Source organism: Hippoglossus hippoglossus, chromosome 13, assembly GCF_009819705.1.
Source record: "Hippoglossus hippoglossus isolate fHipHip1 chromosome 13, fHipHip1.pri, whole genome shotgun sequence".
Lineage (NCBI taxonomy): Eukaryota > Metazoa > Chordata > Actinopteri > Pleuronectiformes > Pleuronectidae > Hippoglossus > Hippoglossus hippoglossus.
The window spans coordinates 4,538,780-4,563,460 of NC_047163.1; the positions used below are offsets into that span (position 1 = coordinate 4,538,780).

Below are 24,681 nucleotides of genomic sequence, written 5' to 3' on the forward strand. Positions count from 1 at the left end.
CTGAAACAGCCAAGGACTGTTGTTGCGGCTCCACAACCATGTGCACCTTCCACCCTCGTCAGCTCATTCCAACGTAATGACCGATCAAAACTCGCAGCCGTGTTTATTGAGGAACACGGTACACCTTCGGGCTGGAATGTCTGCGGGTATGTGAGAGTATAGTATCTGAAAATATCCGTCTGCATCAGGACGTCAACTATGTCAGATGACAGCAAATCTGCCGAGTAAATGGCCCCGATTGTCCGACAGCCTGACTTTAAGTGGAAGGAATTTCAGATGGACCGATTATCGCATTCACAAGTCGGCCTGTTCTGGACACTCCATCTCATGACACTGTTTTCATGAGTGTGTATGTGTGTGTGTGTGTGTGTGTGTGGTTGTTTATAGGTTATTGCTCAGGGTGAGAAGCAGGTTGAGAAGAGCTGGGAGGCTGCTCCCTGCTCTCTTGCCTGAGGAAGGCCATTATGTTATAGCTCCATTATGCCCGGTCAGATGGTGTCTCTCTCTCTCTCCTGTTGTTTATACAGTAGTGCTATGAACAAAAGCAAGTTTTTCCCCCCTGCACCGCTGCAGCTGCTGTTCCATACTGACCACGGTGGTCTCTCTATGTAAACATTAACCAGCTTTAAGTGGAAGACAATGAGGAAATGACAGGACAAAAGCAGGGGTGGGGGGTGGGGGTGGAGAGAGTGAGGCGAGGTGTGTGTGTGTGTGTGTGTTGAAGACATTCAAGGATGGATTTCCAGATGAAACACACAAGAGGTGACATCATGGCAAAGTGAGCTAGTAGGAACATGGAGAGGTCTGGTAATGCAACACCACGCATAAACAGTGGACAGCTGTATTTACAGGAGATTGTCTCATGGTTGTATCTGCCTCCATAAATCCTATTATCTGATTTGCAGGCTGCCCGGCACCCGGGGAGAGGAGCAGCTTTGGCTTAAATGTGTGTGTGGAGCTTTATCCAAGGCACTCAAGTGCTGCTGCAGTTATCACTATTGTTTGGGACGTTGGCAAACTGGTCACACCGAGCAGTGCTTTGATTAGACGTTACCTCATGTTGATCGGATAAAGCAAAAAATGGCAGTTTGAGTGTGTCTGAGAGCAAAATGATAGGCAGCTGCTGGGTATTACACAGGCTTACCTCCATGTTGGAGGAGGACCTGGGGAACATAGGACCCCCCCCTACAAGTGGGTGAAATGTGGCAAACTGCATTTTTTTTTAATTTAAAAACAATCTATAGTATCAGGATCCAGGCTGTTATTTGGTGATGGAGCAAAATGTGAAGTTTCCTCCTTTAAAAAAGAGCGGAGGTCCAGATGTGAGTGGGATGCACCTGCCACATCTGGACTTTGAACATCATGACACCCTCAGACAGACCGGGTCACACCTCCAGCCCTCTCGCACCACACACACACTCGTAAACAAACAAAGCGAAAGTGCACATTCACTCACATATCTCCGCAGCTTTTTCTCCGGCGGTGACTTCCTCAGCCAGCCCTGGAAGATGATCTCCCCGCCGCTCATGTTTTCTCACAATCTGCCGTTTCCTCTTGCGCTGCAAACCGCCGTGCGTCACTCAGTACATGTCGGCTCCTCCCGGAGGTTCGAGCCCGTTCAAAGTGCTGCTGCTGTCGGCGTCCGGCTCCCTCTGGTGCAGCCTGCTCCCCCCATTTGATTTCACACTCACAGATGAAAAAAAGAGAAAGGAAACAATCGCGTGGTGCCGGTGGGAGATGTAGAAACCCGGGGACGCTCCTGGTGGTACCGCGCGTAAAAGCCCCCGCCAGGAGACGCTTGGAGAATTACGCACGGCCAGCTGACGAGGAGCCAGGGGCCAACTCAACTGATGCAGGGTGAGGAAGTATCACAGGGTGTCTGCAGTTTGTTTTCCCAACTCACACCACGCCCACGGTGCAAAGAAAGAGGGATGGGCCGCTTGGATGAACAGGATGGAGAAGTGCGCGTCACAGACAAGTAGCTCCGAGAGTTTGAATAAGGGGGGGGTCGGTGGATTCTGAGGCTGCTGTTCGTCCGCATCGACACAGAACTGCTGTTGACGTGATTCTGTTTCATTTTTTCCAAACACTGACACCGATCAGATTTCGAATGATTAAATCCAACACGGCGCTGGAGGCTTGTGCCAAATCCTACAATCAATTACATCAACCATAATTAACAGACGGTATTTATTCATTTTTTTCTCCTCCTGTTGTTTGTAAATTAGTATTAAATCAATAGTCAACAGCTGGACTGAGTAAAGGGGTCATGTGTTTTCAACTGTAGGCACAAGGGGGGGGAAAGCACCATCTGGTGGAAAGGACCTGACAGTTGCTCTGAAAACTATATAAAATATGGAAGTTGAAAAGGTAAAAGAATTTAGGGCTTTGTGATAGAACGATAACAATATGGCTTTCATCAAAAGCAATATGACAAAAGTTCAATATACATGAATCAATCGATTGCTTATCCATTGTACGAGCATGATGTTGAGGTGTAATAATCAAGTTTAATGTTATTCCTCAGATTTGTAAAATGTTTTGCCATTTTCTGCTCATGAAGAAGAGTTTAAAACCAGAACCTTCACTAAGGAGCAAAAATCAGTCTTTAAACACAAAAGAAATAAGAATTTGACTTTCATCATAATAATTATAGAGATCGACTGATCTGCACATTTTCATCTTGAAACCATCTTGATGTGACGAAACTCTTGAAAAAGACATGAAAACATCAGTAGATGAACAGTATTCATTATCAGAGATTATTTGGTTCAAGACATAAACAGAGGAGCTTTAAATTGAATTAGATTATGTGAAAAGAGAAAAAATGTTGGACCAACTTTAAAAAAACAACTTTATAATAAGTTATATTAACACAATTCGACACAAAAACTCATTACTTTTTTCTACAAATTTTTCAGCCCAATTTCAAATAACGATATCTCTTAATTCATACAACATATGCAGGTATATTTTCATATTGACACACAAATTACCTCAAAAATGTACAACGTTAAATATCATATTTTTCAACGTTTACCACAAAAACAGACTTTACACACAAAGTATTTACTAGGCTGAAACAGTAGTTTTATAGTTTTATAGAGGACAGGAATGGGAAAATCTAGGGAAAGGAATCACGTCTTTTATGTTGTCGACACCGAGGATACTTTGTAAAAATCGATCAAACCCGAGCCCGAAGCCGCCGTGAGGAACCGAGCCAAAACGCCTCAAATCCAGATACCTGCAAATAAATAAAATATCATTAGAACTCTGCTGGTCTGTTGGGATGATGCTTTTAAAATTCTGTTCATGTCAATATTAGTACAAGTTTTTTACCAGCTGTAGGTTTCTTCTAAACCAACCCTGGAAAAGAAGAAGAAGAAGAAGAAGGCTTGGACAGAATTTTGGAAATTTGATCAAATATTGATAAAAACATGCTTTCTGACAAAAAATTCTCTGCCTGGGGAAAAGATTGTTGTGTCTATGTGTGTGTGTTGTTTAACACTGTGTTGTTGGATGGTTGTGTAGAAACCATTTTTACTTTAACCAGCCACTGCAACATTTAAATACACTACAATGCAGTAGCTTGCCCAGAATGCCACTCTGAGGGTTATGCTTGATCTGAATTAATTTAAGGCACCTAAGCACAAACCGTATTCCAGATATATAATAGCACGGGCTGATAAATGCGTTCTTACGCTTCCAGCCGAGCGCTCAGCAGATCCAGCCGCTCCTCTCTCAGCGAGCCCCCACACAGCTCCCCCACCCCTGGCACAAGGAGGTCCACTGCGGCCGCCTGCAAACACACACAACACTCCCTGTAACCTCAGATATGCAAAACAGCAGCGACATTACAAGGAAATAACTGAGCAGTGTTTTTTAACAATGTCTCACTGTGTGCTTGGGACCGTCCAGGTTGTCTCTTGCATAAAACGGCTTAAGATCGTACGGATAATCAGTGACAAAGACCGGAGTGTTGCCGCAATGTTTCACCAGGTACTTCTCGTGTTCCGTCTGAAGGTCACATCCCCACTGCAGAAGAGAAGCGCTAAGGTCAGTGTGGAGTGAGAGCGTCGGTAGCAAACACACAGATAGAAGGAGGCGAAAGGAGAAAATATAAGGATCAGCACTCACGGTTGTGGGGAAGACAAATGTCTGAGAGCTGCTGTTCAGGATGTCTATAGCCTCACTGTAGGTCATCCTGAAATTGAGATGGTGTCATTAATTCAAGTCCTTTTAGCATTTCTCTTTATTCTGATTTCTTTTCTGTGGCCTGTTTAGAAAACTCGAGACTTACACAGGGAACCTCCTCTTCATCATGGCCTCTACTGTGCCCTTTGATTGCATGGATGCAACAGGAAAAACAATGTAAGTGGAGACGATAATGAAATCAGGTGATGTTGGAGCTGGTTGGTACGAGGAGCCGGGTTATGTGCCCCGAGTTAAATAAGCGTCCTTCAGCGCCGGCACTCACCCTGTGTCCGGGAGTCACATGCTTGTGAAACAAATCCACATCCTCTGCACAGCGAGCCAACACATGCTCCGTGGCCGACCTGAACATGTCCTCCATGACCTAAGGAGTGGACCCAGTTTAATAATTAAAGCTCTACTGGGCAACTGTGCACAAGGGCAGCTTCAAAAGTCACAAAAGCTGTGTGTAGAAAAAACAAAAAAAACCTCTTTGTGCTACTCTAATCCATATCAGAGCAAAACTGTATTTGAGGCCAATGACATGCTGTACCTTGGTGAGATCCTCCAAGGACTGTGTGAAGGAGACCTCCGCCTCCACCATGTAGAACTCGGCCAGATGGCGCCTGCTCTGGGAGTTCTCTGCACGAAACGTTGGCCCAAATGTGTACACTCTAGAAAAAGCTCTGCAAGAGTAAGAGTGACAAGGCATAATTACGGAGGCACTCCAGTGTGTGTGCATGCGTCTCTGAGGAAGAACCAAAGACTGCACATAAAGATGGATGAAGTAAAAAATGTCCTGGTTCCCGGAACGCTGCCATCTTGTACTTTAAATATCGTTTGGTGCCAGCGTCTGTTCAGTAGTGATCTTTGTGTGGATACACTCAATACAATAGTGAGTCCGTTTTACCCTGTTTTTACGATCCACTATCTACAAGGATAGAAACGATTTTTAAAAAACATGTATTTGATGTGTACTTTGACGAAAAAACCAAGATATTAGCTGGTGCTTTACTATACTATACTGCAGGCAGCCACTAGGAGATGATCCAAATAACTCGGCTTCACTTTTGTACATTTAGTCCATCTTTATAAACAGTGTATGGGCAGAACATAAAATAAAAGCTGTGCCGATTATCACTAGTAAATACATTTATTATACTTAATCTCACCCTGACATCACTTCCAAGTGAAGCTGACCGGACACGGTCAGGAAGGCCGGGACGGAGAAGTAGTTCTCACCTTCCTCGTGCTCGGGGCCCGATGGCTGTGAAGATTCAAACAGTATCATGAATCCTTTTCCGTTGCGTTTTGCAGCAACTTAAACTTTATCTTTAATTCTCACCTCAACCTGAAAGAGCTCTCCTGCCCCCTCGCAGTCATTTGAGGTGATGATTGGAGTGTGAATTTGCACGAAGCCATTTTCCTGAAACAAAAATAAAGAAGTAGAAAAACTCTCACGTTCTGCATTTGGCTAATAACTAATTCCACCGATCTCTTCTCTTCCACTGACCTTGAAATATGAGTGAATTGCTGCAGTGGCCTCACTTCGTATTCTCAACAGGGAGCTGAAGGCATTTGTTCTACACCTGAGATGAGGAAACTGACGAATATACTCGAGGCTGTGTCTGTCTTTGATTTTAAAGGGGAAATCCTGAAAGAGAAAGCAACAGTATTAAGTTACTGAATATGCTGCTGAAGCGAGTTTGCATGTGGGTTGTTAGAGGAAATTAGTTTCCTTACCAGTGGATTACATTTTCCAACCACGTGGATTCTCTCTGCCTCCAGTTCAAACGGCTGTTTTTGACGTGGACTTTTCTTAAGAATCCCTGTGACTTCAACAGCGCTGCCAAATGTCAACGACCTTTATATGAGGGGAATTACAGACAGTCAGATATGTGACATACGTGATATGTGCATCCTTCATGTGTGTAGAAACAAATGCTTACGGATCATTCAGCTCTGAGCCTGCGACGACCTGCAATGACTGCAAAGAGCTGCCATCATTCACATGGAGAAAGAGATTTGTCTTCTGGGGTCTGACAGAACGAACCCACCCCTACAACAGAGATATTAAAAAAAAAAACTTAATACAGAAATATCTTCTTCTTTACAAATTCTTCTCATTCTTTCTCAATCAATAAAATGTGAGTTACATGTACATAGTTTGGTCACTGCTGACAAAGGGAGTGTTTCCTGGCTGTTGAGTTTTAAAAGTCTCTTTGTTTGCTGTCACATTATCACAATTAATATTTCTTTTAAAAAACACTTGTAATAGCTTCAAAGTCTTGTGACTCTGAGCCGGTGTTAGAAACTGGTAATAGAACAAGTCAGCATTGGTCAGTGGTTCACAGGACATGAAGCTATTTAAATTAATGTGATTTGCAATAGATAGACAGTTAGATAGACAGACAGACAGTTAGACAGACAGACAGACAGTTAGATCGACCGATAGACAGATAGACAGTTAGACAGATGGAAAGATGGACAGATAGACAGTTAGACAGACAGACAGACAGACAGTTAGAAAGATGGACAGATAGACAGTTAGATAGGCAGACAGACAGACAGACAGACAGACAGACAGTTAGACAGACAGACAGACAGACAGACAGTTAGACAGACAGATAGTTAGATAGATAGACAGTTAGATAGACATATAGACAAATAGGCAAATAGACAAATAGACAGATAAACAGTTAGATAGACAGTTAGACAGACAGACAGACAGTTAGATAGACAGATAAACAGATAGACAGTTAGACAGACAGACAGACAGACAGACAGACAGACAGTTAGATCGACCGATAGACAGATAGACAGTTAGACAGATGGAAAGATGGACAGATAGACAGTTAGACAGACAGACAGACAGACAGTTAGAAAGATGGACAGATAGACAGTTAGACAGACAGACAGACAGACAGACAGTTAGATCGACCGATAGACAGATAGACAGTTAGACAGATGGAAAGATGGACAGATAGACAGTTAGACAGACAGACAGACAGACAGTTAGAAAGATGGACAGATAGACAGTTAGACAGACAGACAGACAGACAGTTAGAAAGATGGACAGATAGACAGTTAGATAGGCAGACAGACAGACAGACAGACAGTTAGACAGACAGACAGACAGACAGACAGTTAGACAGACAGATAGTTAGATAGATAGACAGTTAGATAGACATATAGACAAATAGGCAAATAGACAAATAGACAGATAAACAGTTAGATAGACAGTTAGATAGACAGTTAAACAGACAGACAGACAGTTAGATAGACAGATAAACAGATAGACAGTTAGACAGACAGACAGACAGACAGTTAGACAGACAGACAGACAGACAGACATACAGACAGACAGACAGTTAGATAGATAGATAGACAGATAGATAGATAGATAGACAGACAGACAGACAGACAGATAGACAGTTAGATAGATAGACAGTTAGACATATAGACAGACAGACAGTTAGATAGATAGATAGACAGATAGATAGATAGATAGACAGTTAGACATACAGACAGACAGACAGTTAGATAGATAGATAGACAGATAGATAGATAGATAGATAGATAGATAGACAGTTAGACATATAGACAGACAGTTAGACAGACATACAGACAGACAGACAGTTAGATAGATAGATAGACAGACAGACAGACAGATAGATAGATAGATAGATAGATAGACAGTTAGACATATAGACAGACAGTTAGACAGACAGACAGACAGACAGACAGACAGACAGATAGAAAACATCACGTAATAACAGCAGACGTCACCTTCACTTTAACATTAGTCCCCAGCTCGGCTCCTGTCAGAGCTTCAGAAACTCGCAGCGTCTTTTCACAATAATGTCGAAGACTCGACGAGATTCCCCGAGAAACTGAAGAGGTCGAAGCCGAAGAAAGTGTCTTAGCTGCGGCCTGAAACATCGTGAGACTCCGCTGCTCGTCCCGACATTTAACAAACACTAAAACCTCAACATGCGGTGACAGCGTGAAGAAGATAAACACGTGTTTAACGGTGTTTTTTAAAGATTTACAGCGACTTTCACGTTGTGTCACTTCTCTTCCTGTTTGGGTCCTGCGCCATTGGGCCAATCCGGTCACATGGTTGGGGATGAACCAATCAGATTTCGGTTTGTCACAGCAGGAACTATGGAAGCTCACACGGGTCAAGGAAAGTGTAAAAATGTTCTATTTACAATAAAATAATATATTTAACATTAATTTGATTGAAAAAATCCGAATTTTAAAAAAGTTCATGAATTAATTCATAAATAAATAAATAAATTTTGAAAATGCAGTTTGAGAGGAGAATTTTAAAACTATATTACACATTGATTTAAGAATATGGATTTTTATATCCATATAAAATATGGCAGTTTAATATTTATATTATATCAATTTAATATTCATTTCCATTCCTATTTCCCTGCTGTTTATCCTTTTCCTGTTAATGTTATCTTCTCACTTCAGTAATACTCTTGCTCCATTTAACCTTTCCTGTGGGATTAAACTAATTATGGATGGATTCATATTAAATTTGTATAATTATTATTATAATTATTATTATAAGTAGTAGTAGTAGTAGTCTTAGTAGTAGTAGTAGTATTGTTATTACTATTATTATTAGCATTGTTGTTGTTTCTTTGACTCTCAGTATCTGGAGAGGTAGTTTTATTAAAATTAGCTTGAAACCCGTTTTAGATGCAGGTCAGCAGTTTAAGGTTTTTTGTTACATTTATGAATAATCTATAAAATATCAAATTTATCATATTAAATGTTGGCTGGATATATTCAGGGAAGATCAAATGTGAGACAGAAGAGCAGTATTCATATTAATAAAATCACTTTACTTTAGTCACCTCTGATTTTACCTTTTGACTGAATATGAAACTGGTGATTAAATACAGAAGGTAAAAAATTAAAATATTAGTCTCTCACTTTGTAAAACAATTTGAAATTCGAATGTTCCGGTCACTGCGTTTATCTGCAGTGGGTATGAAGGAAAACAGTGTGAAAAATGTGACACATTTTCTAATGCATGCTAAATCTACTCCTCGGGTCCACTGGGCAGAATATTTCATACAAATGGCCACAGAGCAGGCTGCTTCCTACAAGCAGGCAGAAATGTAAAATAGCCAAAGGAAAGGGCAACACATGTGGAGTGATTCAATAGTTTAATGAAGCAAGCAGAGCAGCTATCACAACCACATGGAAATCCTCTTTAATCTTGCATGAGGTATCTGCCGTCAGCGTGGAGTCCATGTGCACATAAACCTTGTTAATTCAATACCCACAACGACACTTGGTTTATTCCCACCATTTGCTGCCGGAGTAAATCAGATCATGCCAGCGATGTAATAAGATTCCATAGACAATTATTCACCTGGTCTCGCCTGTCAGCTTTGGAGCCCCTGGTCTGGGCCTGCCAGCAAAACACAGAGCCGGGTGTCTCCACCTCCGGCTGCTTGTGACACATCATCATTAAACCCAACATGATGCATTTGAAGAGTCAGCGGGGTCAATGATATTAATTATCTTCAGCACGGATGGAGCAATTATGCACATGGTCACATCTTAATGGGGAGCAGAACAATTCTATTTTCTGATTCATTGAGAAAGAGTGCGACAGAAAATGATGGGGGGTGAATTTTGCAGAGGTCACGTATGTTTCTGTGTCTCTGGAGCAAAGTTGAGACATGGTGACAGTCAGAGCTGTGGAAGCGACCAATCATTTTACAACTAAAGATAAATAAATACAGAAAAACAGGAAGTAATAATAGTAATAAAACTATATTTCAATAGCACTTATCTAAACAGGGTTATAAAATACTTGGAAATAAAATAACACAAAACAAATCAAGATCAAAACAGGGAGGATGACATAAAAGATACGGTTTTCTGATAAAATGTGTTTTTATCGATGACAGGAAATAATAATAATAATAATAATAAACAATAATAAACTTCATTTTCATAGCACTTTTCAAAACACAGTTTAAAGCTGCTTTACAAGTTAAATGTTAAAAATTCAAGGAAAACAATAGGAACGAGTTAAAAACAATTTGAAGACCAAACAGCTTTAGAGCACAGTTAAATAAAAAGTGTTACAGATGTGAAAAGAGTGAAAACAAGATTTAATAGAAAACTGTGTGAAATGGTAAAAAAAAAGAGAGTGAGAGAGTGAGATATCTACAAAAAATGTGTATTTAAGAGAGAATCAAAAGAGGATGAAGAGTGCAAGTTCAGAATGGGCCTCCAAAGTCAGGGATAAAGAGGTAAAATGGCAAATCTAAACTCCTCAAACAAGGAATTCCAGCCATAGTTTCCACCCTTGACTTAAAGGAACTCGTAGCAAATGTTGGTTGCAAGATCTCAGATTATCACTTGGAGCACAGGGAGTTAGAAGCTAGTAGCAAAACTGTGCTGTTATTTAGAGAATCTTAAAATCCTACTGGCAGCCAGTGAAGGGAGGAAAGAATTGGAGAGATATGGACCCTCTGCTTTGAAAACCTATGTAAAACCTGCTCTGTTCACTGTCACCATGTGCAATATCCAACTCCTCCACAGGGTAGTGCTGTAGCTCCATGAGACTTTCCATTCACCTTCCTCATCTCCACCAGCTGCAGATTTATTCATTTACCCCTGAGTTGCCTCCTGTACATTATTAATTTGCTCGAATGGAACCAAGTTGGGATTGTTATGTTCTCTCTGCAGTTCTAAGGACGTGCTGCATTTCACCGTCTGCAGAGAGTCCAGAGCAAACACCGAATTCATGTTTCATCCAAGAACTGTTTTCCACAAAACAGAAAACAGCGAGGTTGAGGTATATCCCCCAGTGTCCATATCCATAACTGTAATTTTGTAATTTCCTCCCTTTTTGGCAGGTCTGACACATCCTGTGACGACCTGCACGTGGGAGAGAGGCTTGATGCTGTTGCATGTAGCAGAGACTATTTATATTCCTACAAATCAGCCCACACGAACCACAAGGCGAGGCATGGAACAAGGTTGCAGCAGCATACTCTGCTGTCTGTGTAAAACTATAAGAAAAACACCCCGAAGTGAAATGTTACCCTGTTTACACTCCACATGTCGGCCTAATAAATCAAGAAGGGAAGTCAAAGGCTATTCCTAACGGGCGACGCATGGCTCCGTGTTCCCGGAGCCTCTACAGGTGGAGTAGGTGTTTGGCAGTGGCCTGACAACCTTATTTGGGCTTAACAACCAGTTAAAATCAATACGCGATTAGTCAGCAAAACAAAGGATTTTGCTGTAAAAGCTTGGATCTCGGGAGGATCTCTGAACTTAGAGGGCGAGTGCATCCTTTGCTCTCAGCAGGCCTGACTGTCCGGCGACCGCGGCGCCGTTATCGACAGCGGCTTCTGCCCCCGTCCACGAGCCTTCATCGGCTCCTCCAAATATTCTGCATTCTGGAATGGAAGGGTGCATTGATTTTGTGTAACATGGCTCGTTAAGTGCTGATTAGACCATTATAGTGATGTGATTTCAGGGAATGGGTTTGGGTGACAGGCGGCCAAACACAAATCAAAAGGAACTAACAATCCTTACACTGAGGGAGATTTGGGGCGAGCGCACCGCTTCACCTACAACTCTCCAGTTCCAACCAGAACAATGTGCCGGGGTTCGATTTATATCTAATGGAACAGCTTCAGAAAATCTGCAGAGTGAAGAAAATAATGTCCGTCAACAGAGCTCAGGACTTTCACTGTCGGGAAATGATGATGTTCAGCCATCGAAATCAACTGAAGAGTCAACTTGAAGACGAACAACCCAACGTCCCCTTAAACACTCGTAAATGTCAATTCCATTATTGTTTTCATTAAGATCTCTGAAATTATTCTCTGGGCAATTGTCTCTCCATGTTGAAGAAAGTAAAATCCTGATGATTTGCACTTTGTTTTCCTGGTTCTAACATTTTATAATTGTGTAAATTGTCCTGTATCCTGGTATCCTAATTTAATTTCCAATCAATTCCATGAGTTTGAGTTGTAGAAACATGGATTTAACTTGTTAGATTTAATTATTTTAGTTCAGTTTCAATGTAACTCATTATAACAACATTATATTGCATGAATGAACTTATTCTGAGTTAGACAAACACTATTAAATCATATTATATAGATGTACTTAGTTTGAGTTGGTGCTACATGTATTTATTGGATGTAAATCCTGCCCACAATTTAATAGCAGTTCATCCAATTGGCTATTTCTTTAATCGCATACTAAACTGAGTGTTGGGTTATATTTGGGTTTTGCTGGTGAGACAAGAAAAGAGCATTAATGTTTCACATTCTTAAATCATTTTAGAGCTCGATTCATTCATCTATTTTAAAACTCATTTACTAATAATGACAAGAAATGATTGGCCACATTCCTAATTCATGCAGGGACGTTTGCAGAGCGTCTGGTGAAAAGCCACGTGAAGAGAGAGCTGAAATTATAATGGGAAATAAAAAAAAAGTGCTTGACATCAGGTTTGACTTCTCTTCTCCTGGACGGACGAGAATAAATTAAAGATATTTAAGAAAAGTCTCCTTGAGGTTTTCCCCTCGGGTGCAGCTATACTTTAATTATCATATTTATCTTTTTCTTTTATTCAGCACATTTTTATTCGCTGCTGAACTGACTTGTGACGGACTGTAAAGTTTCTTCTGTTTCTACCGCTCCACTGTAATTTAGGTTATAAATATATTACCCTGAAGTCAGTTTTCTGTTCTATGAAACTATTTTCAATGCTTTTGAGAAAAGCTGTTGCTGATTCTGAGTCGAACTTGTCAAGTTCCCGCGGAGCTGAATAAGATCTTCTCTTTGCACTCGAACCTTCAGATAATTCACTCAGGGTGAAGAGGAACAATGTGGTGTAATCCCTGATTGCCCCATTGTTCTCACACTGCACTGCGACAAATTACTGTTTCTTTTTCTGTGACTTACAGTGACGCTCTTTATGAGAAATTGTTGTAGTCGTTCACAGTGGAACCATCGAATCAGGATCTGACGTGCACGTGTAATTTGGAGGCAACGATCCTGCAGTAGTGAGGCTGGTGATTACTGCGTGTCGAGCTGGAGCAAAACATGAATTTATCATAATTTAAGATTCAAACGAGACAAATACTCAAAGATTTCTGGGTATTTTCAGTTTTTTGGTGGAGGAAGTACTCAATTATTTTACTAAAGAAGTACATCTATCTATCTATCTATCTATCTATCTATCTATCTATCTATCTATCTATCTATCTATCTATCTATCCATCCATCCATCCATCCATCCATCCATCCATCCATCCATCAATCAATCTCTTCATCTGTCTATCTATGTACAGTATCCATCTATCATCTATCTATCCATCCATCTATCTGTAAGAACAGAATAGATTGAAATATATTAAAGTAAAAATACCACATTAACCTTTCTACCTGAGTAAAAGCCAGTTCTTGCTTTTGGATATATTTAAAGTATTAAAAGTGAAAGTACTACTACACTTTGCCAAGTGTAGTCTATTCACGATACTACATCATCAACTGTGTCTACTCTATATTTTGTTTAATATAATAATTATAAATTACTCTGAGTACAGAAACATAAAAACTGTACTTAAGTGCAGCAACAGAGTAAATGTACTTTGTTAGGTCCCACCACTGTGCGCCGGTCGTGTCGTGAGGAGTGATAAGCATATTACAACTTCAACCTTTAAAAAATGTCTCAACAGTTTAACACCTGAACTTTTTCCTCTCTGTTCTCTCGCTGAACGTGTCGTCAAAGACACGACTCTCCTGAGGAGGCTGAGAACAGAGGAGCGGAGAGGTAATATCCAAACACCCAACCTCATCACACTGTGTTATTCTCATCCGCACACATTGGTCACGCTCAAATTAAACAATTCATTCTCATCAACACTTTACGGGCAGCGAGGAAACAGCGAGGCCCCGATTCTCCGCCCGCAGGTTCTTTCATTTGACTTCCAATAAGGACGCGTGTCTCCCTCGTCCTCATTTACAGGATCATTTGCACAAATCATCCTAAATGTTAATCTCAACTGTGATGCAGGGATTTTAGTTTCTATCTAGGTCGGCCCAGATACAAGTGGAATTCATTTTCACACCTTGCGGGACGTACAGTATGAAGAATGTGTCTGTGAGAAACATGCAGCATTTGTTATATTTGTTATTTGTATGACTGCATGTTGTCATAGTGTGAAATATTAGAATGGAGCTCACTGTATTGAAAACACCTCAAAGCCTTGGAAACAGTATTTTGTCAGTCTGGGTCTACGACTGAGACGACTTTGAGAAAACATGTCGTATATTTCCAGGGAGGTTTTGAAAGGGAAACGCCTGCTGTGGGGTTTTTTTCTTTATGATCTATAGCTCCACCCGAAGGTAGAACAACTCCTTTGGACATTTTTAGCTCCCTAACGTCGCTGCAACTTGCTGCGACTTCACCTCATCTGCACCCAAAGTCTTAATTTTGAGGAATAGTTCAGGCAGGTCTTTCTAATCTCCCCCAGAGAGCTTATGCATTTGTGCAAATCCATTTTATACGAGTACAGCTGCTTCTCTCTAAGTAAAATAGCGAACAGAAATTTTGATATGGATTTTGAGGCCAACTCAATCGAGTGAAGAAAATCAGTAGTTGTACCAACTTATTATCTTTTGTTATATCTTAAACATGACACAAACTTAATATCTTGAGTGCTAACACTTTTAGCAGGTTCCAGAGATTTTCCACATCTCTCACCATGAACAGTTTTCTTTGCCACATGAAAATGTAAATGTCTAACCACTGCAGAGCCAGAATTTCGACTCAAAACCACTCACTGTCATTGGTCGTCAGCTTTTCCTCAAAGAGAGATGAGAGCATGTGGACACAAACCCCTGCAGAAATGATCAGTAGACCCCGTTTAGATAACTTTGACCTGGCCTCCATTCAGGTCGAAACTTACAACTTTGGTTTTTTTCCAGCACATTTTGGGCAACAAATAAAACTTAAAAACATAAAAATAAGTTGAATCAAACATGATGCTAAGTTTCATGGGCTCACCTGTTGGTACGTGCACCTTCACATGGAGGTTGAGTCTCACCCGGACCTCTGTTGCTGTTTTATCCCCCAATTCTCTTCCCATTTCACACGTGAGAGCACCGTTCACAGTTTTTTGCTTTTTACTTTGCAGCCTAAGTGAAAAGAGGTGTGGCGCGGGGGTGCAGCGGTGTGAATGGTGGTTTGTCTCTGTGTTGATCTGGCGACCCGTCCAGGCTGAACCCTGCCTCTCACCCGTTGTCGGCCACGATTGGCCTCAGCCCTTTAAGAAGCATAAGCAGTACAGATGATGGATGGATTTATTCATCCAAGAAGGAGACACTGACTTTTGTCGGCAGCCATTTCCTGACCTTTCTTTTACCCTCACATCAAACATTATCTACCTTACGCAACTATTTCATAATCTACACTTTAGATCCGTCTGCGAGGAGCCAAATGAAGGTTGATTTCGGCCTCTTGGCCACGTTCTGCTCTCTGCTCCGTTTCTTCCTGTTCAACAAGCACTTGTTTAGAGGCAAGACACAGTGTCCTACTTCCTGAATGCCAGTAAAATGATGAACAATTCACTAACAGCAAAGTACAAATGAGCAGTGAGAGCTGCTCTGCCCTATTTGTGTGTGTGTGTGTGTGTGTGTGTGTGTGTGTGTGTGTGTGTGTGTGTGTGTGTTTGTGTGTGTGTGTGTGTGTGTGTGTGTGTGTGTGTGTGTGTGTGTGTGTGTGTGTGTGTGAAGCAGTCCTCCTTGTGTTCTTCCCCGACTTCCATTTATTTTATTTACCCCCCCGGTTGAAGCAGGGACGATCTGATATGAAATGTTTTTTAGGAAGAACAAAAACAACGTATAGTAGTGTCCCGGTCCAAGCTGCTCTCAGCCAATCAGGAGAGCACATTGTCACTGTGCACGCTGCTGATTGGTGGAGGAAGTCGAGGTTCTCAGGTCAGTTCTAATTTGTTTTTTAGGTTGTGTGTTGGGCCTGAGTGTGAGTCACCGTGTTGCTGAGACACTGTTCATGAACTACAAATAAAATCGGAGCTAAACTACCACCTGAACTCCTCCTTTATGCACCGACACTATAATATTATCATGACACATAATGTAATTTCAATGGGGAAACTTCAGCCGATCCAGTTTGACACCAACTCCTCTGAAGCTAAGAATATCTGAGACATGTACTTTTAATCACAGAGGTCAGGGTGCTGAGGTAACGGGTGGGATACCCCCCCGGGGGCAGTTTGTCAAGGGCAGTTTGAAAAGTTGGACAATGTTCTTCTCCTGTGGTGGAACACGTCCGTCCGTCCTTGTTGCGTCCTTGTGTCCGGCGCTGAAGATTTTTCTGAAATTATATATATTTTACTGGAACACATTAAAAAAGAAGTCTCGTCTTCTCCGGCTTCCTCACTGAGACAATAATCCCCCTCAGTAGACGCAGGAACCTGCTGCCTCAGCAGCGCCGCTATAAATCTATGACTAATTACTTTAGTTTATCAAGACACACCAACTGCCCTCTAATTAGCCAAACAATGAATGGTAATGTCTTGCTTTTTCCATTTGGGCTTTTTTACACTCACTCACTGCATCAAACCGAAGATGTGAGTACTCAACCAAAGTATTTTCTGTTTTTCAGCGTATTTATGCAAACAAAGCCGGCTCCCATATGCTGTTTCGTTAATTATGGAACAATTACGACCTCTCTGAACAATCCCTCAAAATTAAGGGGCCGTCTTTTCACGTCCGCAGAACAGAGGAGGTGTGAATTTTTGGTGAAAGTAATGGCAATGCTTATTTTATTTATTTTTTTAACAGTAAAATGTTCTCCTCCAGCTGCAGGTGATTTGTGCATCAGATTTATTTATGCAGCCAATTCCCATTCAAGCTCCTTTTGTTGTTCAGCAACAGAGACGCTGAAATAATAAAGATTTTTTTTTTTTTATGGGATACAACAGAAACACCTGCAGTGTAACCTGGGAGTCGGCACAGTCGCTGCTTCTGAGACAGATGTCATCATTTAAAAAAAAAAAAAACAGGTCAGAGTCAGCAAACATTGTTTTCAGCTCAAATTCTACTTTTCAAACACCAAATATTTGATTTATCTATTTATGTCACTGTGTATTTACCCCTTTTTTGGAAGTATTATTGTATTATTATTGTATTATTGTTAATACTCATCATTAAGGGGGAAGTGAAAGACCAGACCACTTGGTATCAGCCTAGTTGTGAAAGTTGTCATCTTCCTTTGTATTTGTTTTTATGCAGATTTGATTATTTCTGACAGCCCCCCCCCCCCCCATGTCCCAATAAAAACAGCTTTTACTCCACTGGGAAATCACTTTATCAGAAAGTGAGAGCTATTCCTGATTTTCTGTTTCATGGCTCGAATTGAGAAATCAGCATCATTGTACAAAAGGAACATGTCGGATAAATACGTTTTTCTTATTTGCAAGTGTGGAGCAGCAGTAGCCACAGTGAGCGGTGAAAGCTGAGGAGTGTAAACAGCAGAATTATAATTTAATTCTGCTGCACGAACATGTTCTGGTCTGAGGTTTGTTGCCAATAAACAAAACATTTGCACATGTGTGAAAACTCCTCGTAAGCCAGGAGGGATCAGGGAAAACTGAGTCACCCTGATAAAATCATTTTCTTATGTGTGTGTGTGTGTGTGTGTGTGTGTGTCTTCCTGTTTCATATCTAAATGATATTCAGTGTGTCACACAACAGCAGAATTCAAGCTTTTCTAAAATGGTCTTTCAAATAGGAAGTGACTGTGAAAACCTGAGGTTAAAAACGTTTTTTTTCTCCTGACAGCAATAAGAATTGTGTTTTCATGCTTTGCCTGCGGTGCCGTGTGTGTGTGTGAGTGTGTGTATGTGTGTTAGTGTGAGGAAGAGGTGTTGGAGGAGGTGGGTCAGTGATTTTATCAATTCTACATTTAAAGAAAATGTGGTGATAAAAAAGGAAAACAAGTCTCTCTGTGAAATGTGCGAAGAATAAATAAATAAAGAATCTGCAGAACTTTAAAGCGCTGGGACTGGCAGGCTGATTTGTGTGGGTAAATGAAATGAGAGGCCAGGCGTGTCACAATCCAAACGCGCGACGTGGAAATAAATTCCCCCGAGGCTGATCTACATAATAGTATTCATAATGGGCCCAAAGGTTCTGTAACCAAAATAATTCCGTCAGACTGACTTCAGGCTCTGTGTCTGAAACTGAAAAGACACGATTTTGAAAAGAGGACGGGAAAGAAATACAAGTCTCTGCTGTGCTTCTGTTGTCTTTATAGGAGACACATCATTCCCCCTGAATCTGAGTGTAGAACAGAACCACATTTATACAAACACTAACTCCACTGCTCACAGGTTTGTTGAGCTTAGGAAACTCAGAAACACGAATATTTATCTTCGTTTCCTCCCCGTGTATTGCTTGTATCACTTGTCTGAAGGGAACATCTCGTAAATTGTACGATTTAATAGTTTTAGCGATAAAAACAGGGAATGTGACAGATTTATGAAGTTTGGGATTTCACCCTCAGTCTGGGCTGGAATCTTTTCTGTTGTCTGAGCACTTCACCGACTGTTACACATTCAAAAACTCCCACCGGAGCAGCAGCAGCAGCACAAACCCGCTCTCAACTTTTATCCCCTTCACCAAAAGTTTGTGACTAAAGCTGCAGTCAGACGTGCACTGAACTCACCGAAATCTTCCGGAGGAGCTGTGTGTGAGAACGCAGATGTCAGGAAGTCGTCCTGTCAGCAATACAGAGTGAGTCCATGTGAGGATACAGAAGGAAAACGTCCGGAACATTCACGGCGAGCGAGTGGGCGTATTGATGACGTAAAAAATACAAATATGAAAAAGGCTAGCAATACATGTAGAGGACCCTGACAAAGATGTGAACTTGAAGATTTGAAAAGCTTCCAGTTTAGTTTCCTGTTGTTGTGAACGTCTCTTCAAATGTGAAACACAGACTGGAAAATGTCCAGATCCAAATTTGGATAGATGAACATTTTCCGGAGTTCAGGTCTGAAAACGACTTGATTATCAGTTACAGCCTTAAAGGTTCAGGGTGTAGAATTTAGTGACATCTAGTGGTGGAGTTGCATATTGCAGCTGAATACCCCTCACCTCACCCTCCCCTTCCAAACACAACACATCGTTCAATTCAGATGAAACACACTAGTGAAAAGAAGGATTCTTATATTTCCAATTTCAGCCAATAGATCCCTTTCACCTAAATCTTACACACTGAACCTTTAAAGGCTAAAATCACAGGCAGCTCCTTCATTTTTGAAATACACTCTCTCCACTGCTCTATATGTCTTTAATATATCCTGCTGCTAAATACCTGCAGCAGCTGAAGCCTATTAAATATAGATGCGCCTTGTTTCAACACAGACAACAGAGAATCTCCACTGAGGACGACCCCCAACCTTTATGACTCATCTTTGATTAACGTCCTCTCTCTCTCAACACACTTCCACATGATTGACTGAGCTGCTTCTGTAGATGATGATTTCAAACTCTACTTTCCAAATCTTTGTTGCTCATCATCACTGTCGTTCTTTTTAAAGATGGCCCCCGAAATCAATAACACCTATTCTGTCATGGTCGTGAAGTGCTACACGATAAGTTGTCCTAAGACATTAAGCGTCCGTGAACCCTTCGGTCGACCACACTGCTCCCACACACTTTTTTTTATTGGATGAACAGATTTGACCTTAAGCATAATTACCCTAATAAAAGCATTGGATACGCTGTCAATATGATTTGCATAATGTGCAAAGGCAGCTTCGTCGCTGAATGCAAACAGCGTCCGAGTCACTTCAAAATGCTGCAGTGACATTTCTCTGGGTCCTTTGTTCACACCTGTCAGGGGAAATGTGATGGGAGATGGCAGCTGCAGCTGTGGCTTCTGCCTCCAGTGAGTCCACCAAGACCAGGAGTCCGGCTCTCATCCACCACACACACACACACACACACACACACACACACACACACACACACACGCGCGCACTCACAGTAAGCATCTGTGGAAAAGAGAAAAAAAGAATTTCACCTTGTGCTGACAGGATTAATTTCTTACCGCGTCGATTCCAACATAATCCACGGAGATCAGAGCGAGAATCGAACGTGAACTGTCGTTTCTTGGCCAGGTAACCAAGGAGACAATAATGAAAAACACACAGCCGAGTTACATGAATTCACATTTCACAAACCGTCAAGAAAAAAGGCTTTTCAGCGACACGCAAATCAATTTCTTCTATTTGTTTTTTTTTTTATATTTCTCATAAGAAAAGCGAACAGCAAGTAAGCGCGGTTACAGTCGACAGCCTCCCGCTTCCAATGAGAAGCTACAGGCTGCGAATGTGTGAGGCCGCTCTGATATGGCTGCACTTCACAGATTATTGATTATCCCTGTGATGTGTGTCTCAGTGAAAATGACTTCAACACTGAAAGCCATGTAATGAGTCCCTCTCACACTGGCACCAAACTGGTCGTGTTGCTCTCCAGTGGAGGCAGCCGACGCTCTCCCAGGGCTCTCAAGTCTCATTTTTGGGGAAAATAATGCCTCTCACATTACGAGCATGCAGCACTGAGCTGCTTAAGGTGCTGGTACTGCACATTTTCCATTTCCCCCCCCCCTTATGCAGGCCAGTCGCATGAGACGTTGGCCTTTGTGTGACCCGTAGAAATATGACACTATGAAAACCATCACCTCAGTTTTATGTCCGTCGCTGAGCGCTGCTGTCGCGGGTGCGTTTTGTCATCAAGGCGTCCAAACGAGAGCCAAACCTTGAGGAAAAATTCGCCCTCGCCTCTTCTACGGCCAGTTGGTTTACCATTCCTCGCGCCATTAGCCTTTTATGATTGGTCCGGCCATTTGCATAACCGGCGGAGAGGGGAATGTGGACGTGGATGATTAAAGACGGAATCTGCGGCGGCACAGCAGATGTGGACCTTCGTACCGACCGCTTCTTTTACTGCTGTTGGGGAAACTTGAGTGTCGCCGGTGTGGAAACAGCATGAACATGTCTGCGCAGGGGAAACTAGAAAACACATTAATACAGTTTATGTTTTAATCTCATCTTCGTCAACGTGGGCCTGGGTAATTTTCTTATCCGAGTTTCCTCATGTCGTACGAGGAAGGTGAGGCCCAGAGGAAAACCGGAGACAGGTGTTTCATTTTAGTGGTTTATTTTTGGATTGCACACAGCTTTCAGTGAGGCAGCGGAGAGCCGGACCTCGGTGGGAATCAGCTGCGTTTTTAACTGCAACAACCTTCGCCCGTGTTTATCCAACACTCGGGCTCAGAATGTTCAAATTATCAGTGAGAGGAAACAGATGGAGTGTGAAAGCAATGTGGAGATATCGCTTCTCATCAGGGCCCCAGCTCAGGTAATGGGAAACAGTTCATGCATGGTTCTTGGGGAAAAAAAGCCCCTGTGCCTCCGGTCGGCTGCGGTCGTGGATGTGAAATCTGACAAAAAGCAGGATTTTCTCCTTTTCCTCTAACACACACATGTATCTGGAAGGAGTAAGTCAAATCTCAATGTAATGGGTGTCGAGTGAGAGTTGGGGCTGCATGCATCAGAAACTGGTGTAGCTGTCAGAGAGTCGTCTCCGATTGAACTGGGAAACCAATTTCTGCAGAACAAGTTGTCTGAAAACAGGAGAGAAAACAGGAAATAAAGAGCAGAGCAATCATTTCCCTTTAACCTCGTCTGATTCATGAGACCTGATAACAGACAGAGGTCTGCTCTGTGTCGCATATGATTAAAAGATCATCGGCTAGTTGTAGCATCGTGATTTGTTGCTTCGATAAAAGCACAATTAGAGACGTTTTCCCAAACGACAGGAGCGAATTTGTGAGGTTTTAATAAGGTCGTTCATCAGCACCAGTGACTCCGCCATTACTTTTAACACTTTCTGGAACAAACTGTTTTCCTCACAGTCTCCAGTGTTGAAGTGCAACCACAGGACAGTTTGTTCTCAAGGCAGAAAAAGAGAAACACTGCAGCATTTCACATCATGATTGAATATTTACCAACAAATAACACAGAGTTTGAATTCTTGTGAATTTTGTGTCTTGCAATCATTTCGCTTCATGAACCTTTATGCTGTGGCTGCTCAGTTTCCCCAAATTGTACCGAATTCAACCTCATTTCCAGAAACACAAAAGTAAAAATGCAGTATTCTGTCATCAGAGTGCACTGTGTGTGTTCCCTCTGCACCAGGGGTTTAGGTGAAGTTTTTGTTATTAAGATTCTACCGTAAGACTTCAGTCCTCAAGGCTAAAGGATATTGCCTCTCGGCTGCAGAACTCATCCTGCACAGCCTCGATCTGCTCGCAGGACTTTCTGTTCCCCTGTGAAGAAATCCTCTTTACCAGAGCCATGTGGTGCTCGAGGCTCAGGCTGTCTCAGGGAAGATGAGAGCCGCAGATTTAAAATTTACTCAGCAAAAAAAACCCCACGTGTGTAGTAAAACTAGCCAAAGCAAACACTAGAGGGTGTGATCGTTTCCATCGACGCTCACGTATCACACAGGGACATCTGCTGTTTTCCCCCCCATAATGTAAAGTGAAGAAGAACAAAAGAGAGAGAGAGAGAGAGAGAGAGAGAGAGAGAGAGAGAGAGAGAGAGAGAGAGAGAGAGAAGTGTCTGCTGAGGTAAAACAGGCCATCACGCTTCCTTCTGGGCATCGAGCTCAGCTCCGCCTGCAGTGAGCGGGAAAGCTCCAGGCTCCCTCGCCGCCGCCACCACCACCGCCGCCGCCGCACACTGGCAGCTAACTCCCGAGCCGCCCCGCCTGCTAACAGGATTAGCCCCTGAGCTCCACTTGTTTCCACAAAGTTATCAAGTTTTAAAAAAACACAGTCTCTCGGTGGCGTTTGCAACATCTAAAGATCGGCCCACGACTCTGACAAGTTAATTAATAGTCAGGTTTCGAGCAGCGTTTTCCTTGAGGCTTGCTTATATATTATCATGACACTAAAATGCATTTACCACAGGGATGTTGTTTCTATATTAACAGTCTGTGTTTTATGTGCTGGTGATCGACCACATGTTCACAGGTGGAAGTGAATATTTAACTAAATAACGGCACGTGTTGTTATATCACATTATCATATCATTGAAGTCATGAAATGTGATGTCGGGTGAGAATCTACGTAATTAACTAGCAATTAAATATACAGTACGTTGATAATCCACAATCAGTGAATATAAGGGCGTTTCCACACCTTGGCTTCACGTTGTACTTTTGGAGACGCACTAAAGACTCTTGTATAACAAACCTACGTCCTGTCATCACCACCTACCTGCGTCTGCGTAGATTTGACATTGATTGGTTTGTAGATGGGCGTGTGTCTGATGTTGGCGTGTTGTCAGTCAATCAGTTAGTTTTTCCATTTGAATGGAGAAAATGAATGAACTGGGTCATTTTGTTAATTCAGCTGCTACGGAAATATTACGGTTTTCACTACCATCTCCACGCTAGCTCGTACGCACCGAATGAACGTCCTCGTCGTTCAGACATATCGTCAAACTTAGCAGTAGCGAACTTTCCTCCCTTCAATCTGTTCGAATAAGGAAGCAAATACAACATTTGCTTCTTGTGGGCGAAGAAAATCTGCAGCGTGGCTTCACAAGGAGTTTAACTTTGGAGAACTTTGACCCATCATATCGAGTATGTGTGACCGTGGCCTCATCTTGTGATCTCTGCTTTAGCTTCTTTTAATTATTCTGTAGTTTAATTCCGTCTCACTTTTACACCTGATACTTTGGTTTGGACTAAACTAAAAAGTCTGAAGCTCTGGACCAAACAAGATATGTTTGAATGAGCCCTAAGAGAAACTGATAACTTGAATAACATTTTTAAACTAACAATCTAGTAGCACTTAAATGGCACTTACTTATAGCACTTTGTAGTTTAGCTTTTTTGAAGAAATTGTACTTTCTCGATTCTTGTTGTTCTGGGTTTGTACCCTCATGGTTGAATACACTTATTGTAAGTCGCTTTGGATAAAAGCATCAGCTAAATGAAATGTAATGTAAATGTAATGTAATGTATCATGCAGAATATATACAGTACATGAAAGAAAATACACGAAATAAACACAAAATATTCCCTTTATTTTTTTTCTACCTTAAGACTACACAGGGTCACCGATGTAGCTCTAAGAGGTATCTACATTTGCATTTTATTTACAGCTTACTTTGATGTCTTCATATTTACATAGTCAAAGAGAAGCGCTAAAAACACAGTGTTGAGAACAAACCGAAACTCAAAATGAGTCCAAAACGTTAGAAAAAGATACAGTCTTATGACGCAACAGTTCTCAGTGCAATATTCCACAATGCAAATATCCTTCATTCATATAAGGTTGAGCATACATATTTTTAATTTTTTTTTTGGAAACAA

At 41.7% G+C, this 24,681-nt stretch overlaps 2 protein-coding genes across 3 annotated transcripts in view; both read right to left on the reverse strand.

The window, feature by feature from the left end:
- The window catches only part of gab2 (GRB2-associated binding protein 2), a 35,082-nt gene extending 33,096 nt beyond the window's left edge, over positions 1-1,986 (reverse strand). The window contains exon 1 of one of the 2 annotated variants that reach the window (XM_034604457.1): positions 1,457-1,986. In XM_034604457.1, the coding sequence (XP_034460348.1) occupies positions 1,457-1,528 (72 nt within the window). In that variant the 5' untranslated portion in view covers positions 1,529-1,986. The remainder of the gene's footprint in view (positions 1-1,456) is intronic. The other variant, XM_034604456.1, reaches the window with a different exon arrangement.
- Positions 1,987-3,006: 1,020 nt separating this feature from the next.
- Positions 3,007-8,133, reverse strand: nars2 (asparaginyl-tRNA synthetase 2, mitochondrial). The gene is made up of 14 exons (XM_034604458.1): positions 7,981-8,133; positions 6,141-6,250; positions 5,935-6,055; positions 5,705-5,845; positions 5,537-5,617; positions 5,364-5,458; positions 4,745-4,877; positions 4,478-4,576; positions 4,301-4,338; positions 4,138-4,204; positions 3,898-4,035; positions 3,702-3,799; positions 3,340-3,366; positions 3,007-3,244 (listed from the first exon to the last, which is right to left on the reverse strand). Exons 1-14 carry the CDS (start codon positions 8,131-8,133, stop codon positions 3,100-3,102), a joined length of 1,446 nt encoding a protein of 481 aa, XP_034460349.1. The 3' UTR covers positions 3,007-3,099.
- Positions 8,134-24,681: the final 16,548 nt, after the last annotated feature.